Raw genomic sequence first — 13,909 nt, 5'->3', positions numbered from 1 at the left:
AAGTGTCCATGGGCCTTTTCCATGGGTGCTTCCAGCTCCTGGAATTTTGTAGGGTTGGAGCTCGGATTGGGAGCATTCCCGGGATAATTTCCTCAGCATCAACCCCAGATCCCTGACTTTTATCCATGGAATCTCCTCGGCCTTTGGAAGGGCTGCGGATCCATTGCCAGACCCGCGGGAGGGATTGGGAAGCGGGAGGGAATTCCCAGGCTGCTGTGGGATTTGGGAATTGCTGGCTAAGGCCTGCTCTGCCGTCTAACGGACAGGGAGCACGGAACGAGGCGAGAGCGGCACATTCCCGGTGGGATCAGGGTGTCCATCCCCCGGAATCAGCTCTGGGAATCTCCTGCCAGCTTCTCCCTGGATTGGGATCCAAAGGCTGCTTTTCCTAAAAAAACAAAGGGGGAAAGGGACATGAACGTTCCTTTAGGGGCATCCAGGCTTGGAATTCTCAGCACATGGAGCTGCTGGAGAGAGTCCAGAGGAGGCCACGGAGGGCTGGGAGAGCTGGGAATGTTCAGTGGAGAAGGGAAGGATCCAGGGAATCCTCAGAGCTGCTTCCCGAGCCTAAAGGGGCTCCAGGAGAGCTGGGATTTGGGATAAAGGGTGGAGGGGCAGGAGGCAGGGAATGGCTTCCCAATGGGAAAGGGGAGCTTGGGGTGGGATCTTGGGAAGGAATTCCCGGCTGGGCTGGAATTCCCAGAGAATCCCTGGACCCCTGGGAGCATCCAAGGAAATGCTGGAGCAGCCTGGGATAGCAGGAGGTGTCCCTGCCCGTGGGATGGGATGAGCTGGAATATCCCGATGATGAAATCGTTTGGAAAGGATTCCCATATTCCCAACCTGCTCTTCCCTGCTCATGCCCTCCTTTCACGGAATCCTGGGAATATGAAGCCGGATGGGCTGGGAGCTTCCAAGAGACCATGGCACGAGAATTCCAACACCACCCTTGGAATGCTCGATCCCTGATCCCACCATCCCCACCCATCGCTGGTGTCCCCATCATTCCCAATCCTGTTTTCCCTTCTTTTCCCGCAGCACGAGGAGGCGGCGGGGCACAACCAGAGCCTCCTCCAGAGGGTGCAGGACCTGGAGCAGCATTCCCGGGAATCCAGCACGCTCCAGCACATCCAGGCCACGCTGCTCTACGACATCCAGGCCCAGATCAACAACATCTCCGCCCTGGCCGACTGGGCCTGGAGGAATCCCAGCTGCCTCCATCCCGCCGATATCCGCATCCAGGAGGAGATGCAGCATCCAGGTGATGGGAATGGCGTCGGGAATGGCGTCGGGAATGGCGTCGGGAATGGGGCCGGGAAGGGCTGCAGGAAAAACGCTCCGAATCCCACTCGATCCCAAGGGATTCCGGGGCTTTTCCAGCTCCGTGGATGTGGGAGGTGCTCGTAGGGAGCGGCTCAGGAGCCCACCTGGAGTCTGCCCAAATCCAGGGAATGTTTTCCAGGCAAAACCCAGCAGAAATCCTTGAAAACTGGGGGATTTCCCACAAAAAAATTCGGTTTTCCCCTTAAAAAAAACCCCAACCATTTTTTGTGATTTCTCTGTTTTCAATGAATTAATTTGAGGGGTTTTTGGCCAAGTTTTTGGTTGTTTTCCCTGGAATAATTTGGGATTTGCCTTCTAAAATTCCCAGCATAAAATCAGGACTTCGCCAAAACTTTTCCACTTTGAAAAACAACAATTTTTTTTGTATTTCTCTGTTTTTAATAAATTGATTTTGATTTTTTTTGGCCAATTTTTTGGTTGTTTTCCCTGGAATAATTTGGGGTTTTCCTTGGGATAATTTGGGGTTTTCCATCAAAAATTCACAGCATGGAATTAAAGCTTGGGTAAAACTTTTCCACTTCAAAAAACAACAATTTTCTGTAATTTCTCTGGTTTTAGTGAATTAATCTTGATTTTTTTTTTTTTTGCCAGGTTTTTGGTTATTTTGCCCGAAATAATTTCGGGTTTTCCTTGGGATAATTTGGGATTTTCCATCAAAAATTCCGAGCATAGAAATCGAATTTTTAGTGAAATTTTTCTGCTTCAAATCATTCCATTATTTCTCTATTTTTAACGAATGAATTTCCATATTTTTTTCCCCAGGTTGTTTTCCCTGGAATAATTTCATATTTTCCCTGGAATAATTTGGAATTTTCCCTGGAATAACCCTAGAGCCCCTTTAGGCTCTGGAAAACTCTGGAAAAATCCCTTGTGGATGGTTGGACCTGGAGCCCCTTTGCCAAAAGTTGACGGCTGAACTTCCATATCCGGGAATTTTTTTTTCCCAGCTTTTTCAGATTTGTAGGAAAAGCGTTTCCCTCCTCCCTCCAGGCTGTAACCGCGACTCTCCCTCTTCCCATTCCCAGAGACGAAACACAGCCGGAATTGTCCCATCGACTGCGCTTCCGTCTACTCCAACGGGCTCCGGAGATCCGGGATTTACAGCATCCTGCCCTCGGTCCGCGGCGTTCCCATCGAGGTCCTGTGCGAGATGGACACGGAAGGTCCGGGAAAAGGATCCTACGGCTTCTCCCGATGGAGCTTTGGGTGGGATTTGTATCCTGGTGATTCCCAGGGTGGTTGGGCGTTGGAATGGTGACATTCCCAAAGCTGCTGGAGCTCCAGGAGGGTTTGGACAACGCTGTCAGGGACAGGGTGGGAATTCTGGGGTGTTCTGGAGTTGGATCCGTGATCCTGGTGGGTCTCATCCAGCTTGGGATGTTCCATGATTCCGTGGGTTTTTTTCGAAGCAGATATAGGGAGTCCCAAATCCTGGAATGGTTTGGGTGGGAAAGGACCTCGAAGCTCATCCCATTCCAATCCCAACATCGTCCCCAATCCCAGGCTGCTCCAAGCTTTCCTTGGACACTCCCAGGGATCCAGGGGCAGCCACAGCTTCTCTGGGAATTCCAGCCCAGCCGGGAATTCCTTCCCAAGATCCCACCCCAAGCTCCCCTTTCCCATTGGGAAGCCATTCCCTGCCTCCTGCCCCTCCATCCTGTATCCCAAATCCCAGCTCTCCTGGAGCCCCTTTAGGCTTGGGAAGTGGCTCCAAGGATTCCCTGGATCCTTCCCTTCCCCTGCTGGACATTCCCAGCTCTCCCAGCCTGGCTCCGGAGCAGCCTTTGGATTCCCACGTTTCAGGAAGGAGAATCCCGGAGGAGCAGCTGCTCCCTGGGGGTGTCTGGAGCATCTCTGGGAATCTGAGGCCTTTGTGGGATCATTCCCATTCCCTGTGCTGGACTGAGGAGGTGGGAGGTGGATCCTTATCCACATCCCGCGGGAAGGGATCCAGGTGACCCACAAGTGATGGGAATCTTGGGATGCATGGAATTCATCCGGAATTCAGTCTCCGACGTGTCACCGGGATTCTTCCCGTGACCAGCCAAGCAATCCTGGACAGTGGAGGGGGACAGGATGTGGAGACAGCTCATGAAAAGATGGCCCCGATCCCGCGTCTTCCTCCTGGTGAAAATCTTGGAATGAAGGGATTCGGACAGATGGGAGAGCAGATGGAGCCGGGGAGAGAATTCTGGGAGAGCTCCTGGGCTGCAGGAACGGGACATAAACTCTGGGATTTCCCATTTGTTCCAGTCCCAGACCATTCCCTTCCTGAAAAACGTTGCTCCCTCTCACTTCCAGACACCTGAAAATCTGGGGTAATCCATAGGGAATCATCCTCATGAGCCCCTGCTGAGGTGGGATCCCTTTTCCATGAGTTGTGGCGTGACAAGGACACTTTTTATGGAATTATGGCATGGTTTGGGTGAGAAAAGACCCTAAATCCTATCCCACTCCACGAGGGAATTCCCACTATTCCAGGCTGCTCCAAGCCCTGTCCAACCTTGGACACTCCCAGGGATCCAGGGGCAGCCACAGCTTCTCTGGGAATTCCAGCCCAGCCGGGAATTCCTTCCCAACATCCCACCCCAGGCTCCCCTTTCCCACTGGGAAGCCATTCCCTGCCTCCTGCCCCTCCAGCCTTTATCCCAAATCCCAGCTCCCCTGGACACTTCCAGGGATTTGAATTCCACACCTTTGCTGATGGATCCTCCCTAAAATCCTTGTCTGGGACCCTCTGGATTTTCCCGGATATTCCCATTTCCCATCCTTTCCCAGCAGGTGGGGGTTGGACGGTCATCCAGAGGCGCCAGGATGGATCCGTGGATTTCAACCGGACCTGGAACGAGTACAAGGAAGGATTTGGGGACCTCAACGGGGAATTCTGGCTGGGGAACGACAACATCCACAGGATGACGAGCCAAGGGGATTATTCCCTACGGATCGACCTGGAAGACTGGAATAACAAACACAAACACGCCTTCTACCAGGTCTTCAGGTAAAACGCGGGATGATTCCCGGGATTTCAAACCCTGGGAGACCCTCAGGCAATGGGAATTCTCTCTAGAGACGTTTCCAGGCTGAGCCCAGTCTCTCCTTGCCTTCCCAGCAGGATTTGATCCCAAATTTGATCCCAAATTTGAAGTTGGGTGCGAGTTAGGGAATGTGCGGTGTCACCCGGCCATGCTCAAATTCCAAATCCATGGGAGAAGGGAGATGTAGGATCCAATGGATAATCCCTGCCTATCGCCTGGTTTTTATTCCCAGATTACTGAGCTCTGTGTCCGAAATCCAAGGATTTTGAGGATTTTGCCCTGGTTTGGATTTTGGTCCTCTCCACTCATTTATTTCCTGGCATCCTTTGGAATCTCCCGTGTTTTATTTTTCCAACCACATCAGCCACATCCTGGATTATTCCTGAGCGACCAGGAATGTCTGGATTGTCCCAGAGGATCCCCTTCCCTTTTTTTCCTGGAAATGCTCGTGGCTCCTAAAATCCCGGAATGCTTTGAGTGGGAAGGGACCTTAAAGCTCATCCCATTCCCTGGGCAGGGATTCCACGATCCCAGATTGCTCCAAGCTTTCCTGGGACACTCCCAGGGATTCAGGGGCAGCCACAGCTTCTCTGGGAATTCCAGCCCAGCTGGGAATTCCTTCCCAAGATCCCACCCCAAGTTCCCCTTTCCCACTGGGAAGCCATTCCCTGCCTCCTGCCCCTCCAGCCCTTTCCCAAATCCCACCTCTCCTGGAGCCCCTTTAAGCTCGGGAAGGGGCTCCAAGGATTCCCTGGATCCTTGAATCCCTTGGAGCTGCATCCCACGGGATTTGTGTGCTGGGAACCCCAACCTGGAGCCATCCCAGCAGCTCCAGAGGATCCTGGAATGGTTTGAGTGGGAAGGGACCTCAAATCCCATCCCATTCCATGCCCTGCCATATCCCAGGAGCAACCCGGGATAGTGGGAGGCGTCGGGGTTGGACCGGGATGAGCTTTGAGGTCCCTTCCCACCAAACCGTTCCATAATTCCATGATTCCACTAATTATCTCCATCTCCGGGAGGAGCCGGATGCTCCTTGCATGGAGAGCGCTGGATAATTAAAGGGATTTTCCCAAAGCTCCCACATTCCTTTGTTGTGGCTTCCCGGTCATTCTCCGCCCATTTCATCCCGAAATTCCAACATTCCCGACCACGCCCATCCCACAGAAGGAAAAAATCTCCTCATCCTTGACTTTTCGAGGCGATGAATCCCAGCAGGGAGGCGGCTGCGCCTCAGGAGCGCCGTATCCCGGTTGGAAAGCACAACCCCGCTGAAATTCCGACCATCCCAACGGAACATTCCTTTGCTTCCGGCAGCATCGAGGACGAGGAAAACTTTTACCGGCTGCACGTGGACGGATTCAGCGGCACCGTGGAAGATTCCTTCGCCTGGTACCACGACAAGAGGAGCTTCAGCACCCCGGATTCCGGGAATATCTGTGCCGAGATTTCCCACGGAGGCTGGTGGTACCACCAGTGCTTCTTCTCCAACCTCAACGGGGTTTACTACAAGGTAGGATGGGACGGATTTGGGAATTTTTTTCCCGACCGGAGCTTTCTTTTTTCCAAGATCAGAGGGATGGACATCAAGGAAAAGTGGGATGGAGATGGTGGAATGTGAGGAGCGAGGCTGTTGCTCCTGGAATCATGGAATTGTTGAGGTTGGAGAAGCTCTCCAAGACCGAGTCCGACCATTCCCAACATTTCCAATCCCACCACTGATCCATGTCCCTCCAAACCCACATGGATCTGCAATCCTTCCAGGAATGGGGACTCCAGCACTGCCATGGGCTGGAAAATCTTTTCCAGGCGGGAATTGTTCTCGGTATCCAACTAAATTCCCCCATGGACAGCTGGAGGCCGTTCCCTTTCATCCCATCCCTCATTCCCTGGGAGATCATTCCCGATTCCTGCCTGGCTTCACCAACCGCTCCAGAGCGGGAGTAAAAGGAGCGCTGGGCACCGGAGCGATCCAGCTTTTCCAGAGACGCCTCTGCTCGCTGGGGTTTGGAATGACACGGAAACCTCTGGAATGGGTGACTCAGCCGCCGGAAATTCCAATGAGGCTCCAGAGGGACCTTTGGGAAAATTTAGGGATTTATGGGCTTTTTTATCCCACGTTATCCTAAAGGTCTTTGCTCCCACATTTCAGAGGAGTCGTTTTTCCAATATTCCCATCCCGGATGGTGCTTCCAAGTGTTTCCCTCTCCTGAGCCTTCTCCTTTCTCTGCTTCCCAGGGCGGCCGATATTCCATTAAAAACCGGAAGATGCTGGGTCCGGATGGCATCGTGTGGTATTCCTGGAAGGACACGGACTATTATTCCCTACGGAAGGTGGTCATGATGATCCGGCCGCGCACATTCCGGCCCCACCTCTCCCCGTGACGGATCCCGGGATATTCCCCCTTTCACATCCCATGGAATGTTGGGGAGGGAGGGCTGGGAATTGTGCAGGGAAACGGATTCTGGAAGGACCAAGCGGTCACTGTTGGATTTTGTGGGAATGGATCCAAGCAGGATTCAACAGGGAATTGATCCAAGTCCTCCGACGTGGGAGCTCTCCTGGGAATGCGGAGGTGATTCCTGGGAAAGGCTCTGTGTTCCACCAGGCTTGGGCATTCCCAAGACTAAATCCAGTTGTCCGGATGATGGGAATCAGCTCCGAACTGATCCGTGCGGATTTCTGTGGCCACCAACCCAACGGAATTTCCCAACGGAAGTAAAGATCCAGCCATACCGCGGGAGTTTTCCGGGTGGGATTTGATGGACTGGCTTTTATTCCAGACGATTTGCATCCCGTTCCCAAAGATCCCGAAGATCCATGACCACAGGGATGCCCGGAATTGGCTCTGAGGGAAGCCAGGAGATCCAATGTGCATTCCCGTGGATGGAATCACGGGAAAACGAGGAAGGATTGTGTTCCACACCTGGATATCAACTATCGGGAAGAGCAATATTCCCGATGAAAAGCTTCCCAAAAAAACCTGGGAAGTTTTCCATTTCTCCTTCCGTTTTCACCTTCCCGCCCTCTCTCTGGCAAAGAATTCCGGATGGATTTTCCATCCATCCTAAAAAGGAATGATCAGAAGGGATTTAAAATCCATTTTTTCACTGCCTTACTCTGGATAATTAGAACTGATTGAATTAACTTGAATAATTAATTTGAATAATTAATTAATTTCCCACTGGTAGTTTCAGCAGGAAACCCTCCATTTTCCCTGGCTTTGCCTTTTCCCGGGATCCGGATTTGAAAGTTGGGACTCAGCCCCGCCCTTCCTGTGTTTGGTGATGAATATTTAATTTTATTTAATTAATATTTCATTAAATGACCTTTTTTTCTTATTCCATGTTTTCCGAGGAGGGAAAGTTGGATTTATTCCTTCCAACTGCTCCCTTCCCGCTTGGTGCTCTCCTGGTGGATTCTTCCCGGCTCTATTTTCCCTGGAATGTTGGTTTTTTATGGAGACATCCATGGACAAGTTGCCTTCCAATTGTCCCAAAAATTAATAATTCCAAGATAATAAATGAATATTATTCGGCTTTCGGTTTTCCTTGGAAGTTTTCCAAGGGTGCGGGGTATTCCCAAGACTCTCCCGGGTGTGTCTTGGAGAGCTGACATTCCTGTCGGATCGCCGGCCAAAATTCCATGATTCCTCCTGGATAATCAATACCCTGCTAAGGGATTAATTAATCACTTAATAAGCAACAGCTTAATTAATTAATGATCCCATTACCATTATTAATCCACCATCTGATTTCCCACATTAAATTTGGTGATTCCCAAACCTTGGGAATCACAAATGGCTGCTCCGGAATGAATTCTTCCATCCTTCGTTTCCCACAGCTTTTTTCCCAGGTGCGAATTCCTCCCTGTTATCCAAGTCTTGGATTGGGGAAGAATCCAGGGAATCCTTGGAGCCACTTCCTGAGCCTAAAGGGGCTCCAGGAGAGCTGGAGAGAAATTTGGGATACAGGATGGAGGGGCAGGAGGCAGGGAATGACTTCCCAGTGGGAAAGGGGAGCCTGGGCTGGGATCTTGGGAAGGAATTCCCAGAGAAGCTGTGGCTGCCCCTGAATCCCTGGGAGTGTCCCAGGAAAGGTTGGAGCAGCCTGGGATAGGGGAAGGCATCAATGGGAGAAAAATCATTCCCCAAATCCTTGTTCTTTAGGATTCTGGCCATGGAGAGGGATGATCCTGGAATCATGGAATGGTTTGGGGGGGAAGGGACCTTAAAGCTCATCCCGTTCCATGGTTAGGGACACTTCCCACCATCCCAAGTTTTTTGGGAAGTGTGGATGGATCCACATCCTCTTTTCCTGGTCCTTTTGGATAGAGCCCCTTCCCATCCCACCTGGACACAACGGGAATCCCCATCGCATCCGTAGGGAAGTCCAAACCTGTTCCCAGGATTTGTCTGATCCCACACCCATGGGAATCACCCAACCTCAAAGATTCCCAGGATCAGGATCTCCTTATCCCAGGTCAAAGAGGATGGATCAGGAGGAACGAACACTTTGGACCTTTGGGAATGCCGCTCCTAAATTTTGGTGCCGTTTTCCGGTGGAGCAAAGTTGGGAAAAGAATCCTCCCATTGCTTCCTCCTTGGAGCTGGAGCAGGAATTGCCGGGATCTCCTCCTGGCCCTGAGGAATGCATGTTTTTCACCTATTCCATGGACATTCTGATGGATCATCCGGTCTCATCCAGCTCCCTCCCAGTTTCCTCCTCTCCCAGCACACGGACGCAATTGGGATCCAACTCCCTGCGCCAGGTCTGGGATGGGAAAACTTCATGGAATGAGCTTGGAGTGCTCAAATCTTCCAATCCCACCAGGTTTTTGGGGAAGGGGGGGAAAATTGCCCAGCCTCCCACCCTAATTCCCTCCCTCTCGTCCTTTTCCCGACTCCAGGATGCCCCAGTCCTGAAAAAACCACACGGGAAGCACGGTAGGGATCATGGAAACCAAAGGAAAGGCCAAGGCAGTTTTATTTACATCCGTTGTGTACAAAAAAAGGACAGCTCGCGCCACAATCCGCCCCCAGTCCCATTTTTCCCCTTCCCAGGATTCTCCCAGGGCTCCGGGATCCGGGCGGGCACCTCCTGGCACCGGGAAAAAGCCGTGATTCCCTCCGGACCTGGATCAGAGCTTGGAATGTCTCATCCAGCCATAGCGGAGACCAAACCCTTTGTTCACATCTGGGTTGGGATTTGGGGGTCCCACGGCACTGGGAACGCTTCCGGATGGCAACTGGGAATGGAGGGAATTCCCACCCCCTGGAAAATCCAGTATTCCTTCTCCCGCCCTTCCTGGAGGCAAAGATGCCCCAGGAATTGCACGGCAGCTCCCAAAAAACATCTCCTGGAATAGTGGGGGGTTTTCCACCCTCCCTGGTGTCACCAGGAGGTGCCACCGCTGTCCCCAAGGGGTTCCCCATGGATATTTTTCCCTGTTCTCCACAGGGCTCCATCCCACCGAATTTTTCCATCCTCTCCGCCGAATTTTTCCCTGAATTTTCTCCAATCCCTTCCATCGTGGTCTCCACAGCCCCACCCTGGTTTCTCCTGCTGCTCCGTCGCTGGGAGCCGATGGTTTTCCAGCTGGAAAGGGGGATTTCATCCAAGAATTCCCACCGGGATTATTTTTTGGGAAGTTCTTACAAAAAAGTTTCTTTGGGAATTCATGGGGCTTTCCAATGTCACCCTTGGGAAGGATCATTTGGCATCTCCAACAGCCAGAAAAAACCTTTGGAGCAAGGGAATTTCACTCCCTGACCACCTCCAACAGGGGAAGCCTTCTCCCCCTTCCCAAAACGGTGCTGGAAGGGCAAAAAACGCCGGATCTGGGAAGAGACCCCAAATCCAGGCGGGAACAAGGGAGGGAGGGACACCAAGAGATGCCGCAGCCCACGGATGGGATGGGATGGGATGGGATGGGATGGGATGGGATGGGATTGGATGGAGAAGACTCCAGTGGGATTCCCGCCCGCCCTGCCTGCCCAGCATCAAATTAAAGTCACACACGACGCACATTTTCCCACAATTCCCTCCCCGCCCGCTCCGTATTCCCGGGATTTCTCCTGGGGATCACCTCCTCAGCCCTCGGCTGTCCCCTCCAGACCTGGCTGACAGGCGGCGCGCGGGACCCACCCGGGTGGGCATCCCAAATCCCGCCCTCATCCCTTCCCTCCCCACCCTCCCCGGAACGACGACTCCGATGGCTTCACCCCTCGACTCGGCACATCCACGAACAAAGAAAGCAGAGGAACGTCCACCATTCCCACACCATTCCGACCTGGAGCTGCGGAAGCCTCCGGCACCTCCCCGGAGCTGTCAGTCCCAGCAGCGCCTCTTTACCTGGAGGCTTCTTCCTTGAGCTCCTTGTTTTTCCTCACTTCTTCCGCGTGTTTGTCCTGCGGGATTGGGAAGGCGGAGGGGAAGGAGGAGGAGGGGGGAGGGGGGACACGCGTTAGCCGGATTCCAGGGTTCCGGGATCCCCACGGACAGCGGCTCCGGAGGGGTTGAAGGCACGAGGTTCATCCCGAGGGACGCCACGGATGGGTCACCAGTGTCCTCTCCTCCCCTGGGGTCACTTAAGGGCTGCTGGTGGCACTTGGGGACACTTTGTCCTCGCCCTCTGGCTACGAGGGAGACGTCAACCGTCCCGGGAAGCCCCATGGAGCTGGGATTAGCTGGGATTTTCCGGCATTATCTGGCGCTCTCCGCCTCTGCCCCAACGGAGGCGCTCGGAGAAGGGCACTGGGCGGGCTCCGGATGTTTTGGAGGGAGCTGGAGGTGGTGAGGGTGGGATTTTCCATGCGGAGGTTGGGAACAGACCTGATTCGGGAGAGAGAAGAGGGCTGGAAAGGTGGGAATGGCTCCCAGCACGGAGCTGGGGAGCTGCCGGATCCATGGGAAGGGACCACGGGAAGATCCGCCAGCCCAGAGGTGGGAAAAGTACAAGGGCAGGGATGTGGCTGGGATGGAATTCCCAGCAAAGCTGTGGCTGCCCCTGGATCCCTGGAAGTGTCTAAGGAAAGGCTGGACAGGGCTTGGAGCAACTTGGGATAGTCCAAGGAAAGGTTGGACAGGGCTTGGAGCACCCTGGGATAGTGGGAGGTGGTGGGGGTGGAACTGGATGATCCTAAAGATCCCTTCCAACCCAACCATCCTGGGATTCTGTGATTCCTGGGATTCTGTGTCCCATCACAGCGGAACATGGGAAAAGGAAGGACTTTGCTTGTCCATGGACAAGACCCAGATCCCAACTCTCTGACCACTCCCAAGCCTATGGATCCACCCGGTCAGGACCCCCCCCTCCCAGTGGGATGCTGCACCTGGATGGGAATGGAAGCGGGAGCCCCTCTTTGGTGGTGCCACCCCAATATCCCGAATATCCCAACCCATCCCAATCCCTCTTTTCCGGGCTCTCACCTTCTCCTGGAGGCGCTCCAACATGGCCGCCAGATGGGCCTCGCGGTTTTCCTTGTTGGATTCCATCTTCTGCGCCAGCTTCTCCTTGGCCATCTTGATGAAGTTGTTGTTCTCCTCGATGGCCTTCTGGATCACTTCCCGCTCGTGCTCCCGCTTTTCCGCCAGGTGCTTCAGCAGCTCCGCCTCCTGGTACTGGGGACACCATGGGGACATTCCCGGGATAAAGCCACCTCTTCCCAACCCAAAAACGGGGGGAATTTACTGGGTGTCGCACCCACCTTTCTCCTCTCCTCCGCTGCTTCCAGCTTCTTCTGGATCTCCTCCAGGGAAGGGTCGCGGCGCCGGGGCAGGGAAGCGTTGAATTCCGGAATTCCGTCGAAGGACGGAGGCTTCAGGATGACCTCGAAGGATTGGCCCGAGGTCCGTTTGTTGAGCTCGATCACTTCCATGTCGGAGATGACGCACCAGGTCAGGTCCACCGTGTCTGGGTGGGGAAAAGGGCTTGGAATGAGCGCCGGGAATTCCCATCCCGGGATTCCACACCCATGGCCCTCACGGTGGGATTCTGCCTTTTCTGGTGTCCATGAATTTCATCCAAATTTAGCCCAAACGCCATCCCTGGGGTTCGGGGATGTGGTGGGGTGGGGTAGAAATTCCAGGATTCCCATGGATGGGGCTGAGCTGGGAATATTTGGGAGGGCTGGGAATGTCCCCGTCTCTCCATCTCTCCCTGCTTTGGAAAGTGGGAATGGGACTGTGACCCCTTTTCCAGTGTAGATCCCCCTGGAAAACCTGGAGGAGCCTCCCAAGGCTCTTCCATCGCCTCTGGATGTGGATTGGGATGAATCACCTGGAGGTGAAAAATATGGAGGCCACATTCCAGGATGAAGGAATGAAGCCCTCCTGGATCCCAACCTATCCATGGGGCCAAGCTGGGAATATTTGGGAGAACTGAGGGCTGGGAATGTCCCCATGTCTCCATCTCTCCCTGCTTTGGGAATGGGACTGCTATCCCTTTTCTCGAGTAGATCCCTCTGGAAAAACCAGAGGACCCCTCCAAGGCTGGACATCCCATTCCGTGGCCTCTGGACATGGATTGGGATGAATCACCTGGTCCCAAAAAATATGGATATGGGATAAAGGGATGCCAGGGCCCCCCTGGATCCCAACCCATCCATGGGGCCGAGCTGGGAATATTTGGGAGAGCTGCGAGGGCTGGGTCTGCCCAAGCCTCTCCAGACCCCAACCCATCCTCCTGCTGAATTCCCAGAAAATTCCGGAGCCACCGCGCTTGGTTTGAGGGTGACCCCATTCATGCCGAGGGGGGATTGGAGCCCCCCAGAGATCCCAGAATTCCCAGAGCTGCAGTGGGATTGGGAATGGGGTCCCACCTTCGTAGGTGTAGGTGGGCTTGTTCAGGGGATCCGACAGGAAACAGGAGCAGAACAGGGAGACGAGGGGCAGCTCCTTCATCTTCTCCTTGTAGGCTGGGAAGAGACGTTGGGATTGGGATCAGAGGGATGGGGGCCTGCTCCGTGTCAGGGAACGGGTGGGATTGGGATCAGAGTGGGTTTTATGTGCCAGGGAAAGGGTGGGATTGAGATAAAAGGGATGGGGGAGAGGTTCCGTGCCAGGGAAGAGTTTGGGACTGGGGTCTGAGGGATGGGAGGGCTCCGCATTCCAGGGAAGGGCTGGGATTGGGATCAGAGGGATGGGAGGGCTCCATGTGGAAGGCAAGTGGTTGGGATTGGGATCAGAGGGATGAGGGGGCTGCCACATCTCAGGAAAGCTTTGGGATTGGGATCAGAGGGATGGGGGGATTGCTCCATGTCAGGGAATGGGTGGGATCAGGATCAGACGGATGCGGAGACTTCCACGTGCTGGGGAATGTGTGGGATTGGGATCGGGATCAGAGGGATGAGGGGATTGCTCTGTGTCAGGGAAGGGGTGGGATCAGGATCGGAGGGATGGGGGAGGGGCTCCCATGTGACAGGGAATGGGCTGGGATTGGGGAAAAAGGGATGGGGAGACTTCCACGTGCTGCGGAAGGGGTGGGATTGGGATCAGAGGAATGGGGGGGCTCCATGTGCCAGGGAAGG

General features: G+C 53.9%; 2 protein-coding genes across 4 annotated transcripts in view; one reads left to right on the top strand and one right to left on the bottom strand.

Annotated features, from left to right (window-relative positions):
- LOC121660735 (angiopoietin-related protein 7-like) overlaps window positions 1-7,919 on the top strand; it is a 10,646-nt gene extending 2,727 nt beyond the window's left edge. The window contains exons 3-7 of the mRNA XM_042020187.1: window positions 1,039-1,261; window positions 2,370-2,507; window positions 4,126-4,342; window positions 5,697-5,892; window positions 6,618-7,919. Coding sequence (XP_041876121.1) covers window positions 1,039-1,261; window positions 2,370-2,507; window positions 4,126-4,342; window positions 5,697-5,892; window positions 6,618-6,764 — 921 coding nt within the window. The 3' untranslated portion in view covers window positions 6,765-7,919. The remainder of the gene's footprint in view (window positions 1-1,038; window positions 1,262-2,369; window positions 2,508-4,125; window positions 4,343-5,696; window positions 5,893-6,617) is intronic.
- A 1,413-nt stretch (window positions 7,920-9,332) lies between these two features.
- The window catches only part of STMN4 (stathmin 4), a 10,246-nt gene continuing 5,669 nt past the window's right edge, over window positions 9,333-13,909 (bottom strand). For 2 of the 3 annotated variants that reach the window (XM_042020184.1, XM_042020186.1), the window contains 4 exons: window positions 13,202-13,297; window positions 12,089-12,294; window positions 11,811-12,002; window positions 10,767-11,213 (listed from right to left, as the gene is read on the bottom strand). In XM_042020184.1, the coding sequence (XP_041876118.1) occupies window positions 11,085-11,213; window positions 11,811-12,002; window positions 12,089-12,294; window positions 13,202-13,297 (623 nt within the window). In that variant the 3' untranslated portion in view covers window positions 10,767-11,084. Of the gene's footprint in view, window positions 11,214-11,810; window positions 12,003-12,088; window positions 12,295-13,201; window positions 13,298-13,909 lie in introns of all 3 variants that reach the window. The other variant, XM_042020185.1, reaches the window with a different exon arrangement.

Source organism: Corvus kubaryi, unplaced genomic scaffold, assembly GCF_017639235.1.
Source record: "Corvus kubaryi isolate FWS band 111438036 unplaced genomic scaffold, C.kubaryi_AGA036_p1.0 36871, whole genome shotgun sequence".
NCBI lineage: Eukaryota > Metazoa > Chordata > Aves > Passeriformes > Corvidae > Corvus > Corvus kubaryi.
Note: the sequence above shows the minus strand (reverse complement) of the source record. Positions and strands in the feature narration are given on the sequence as shown.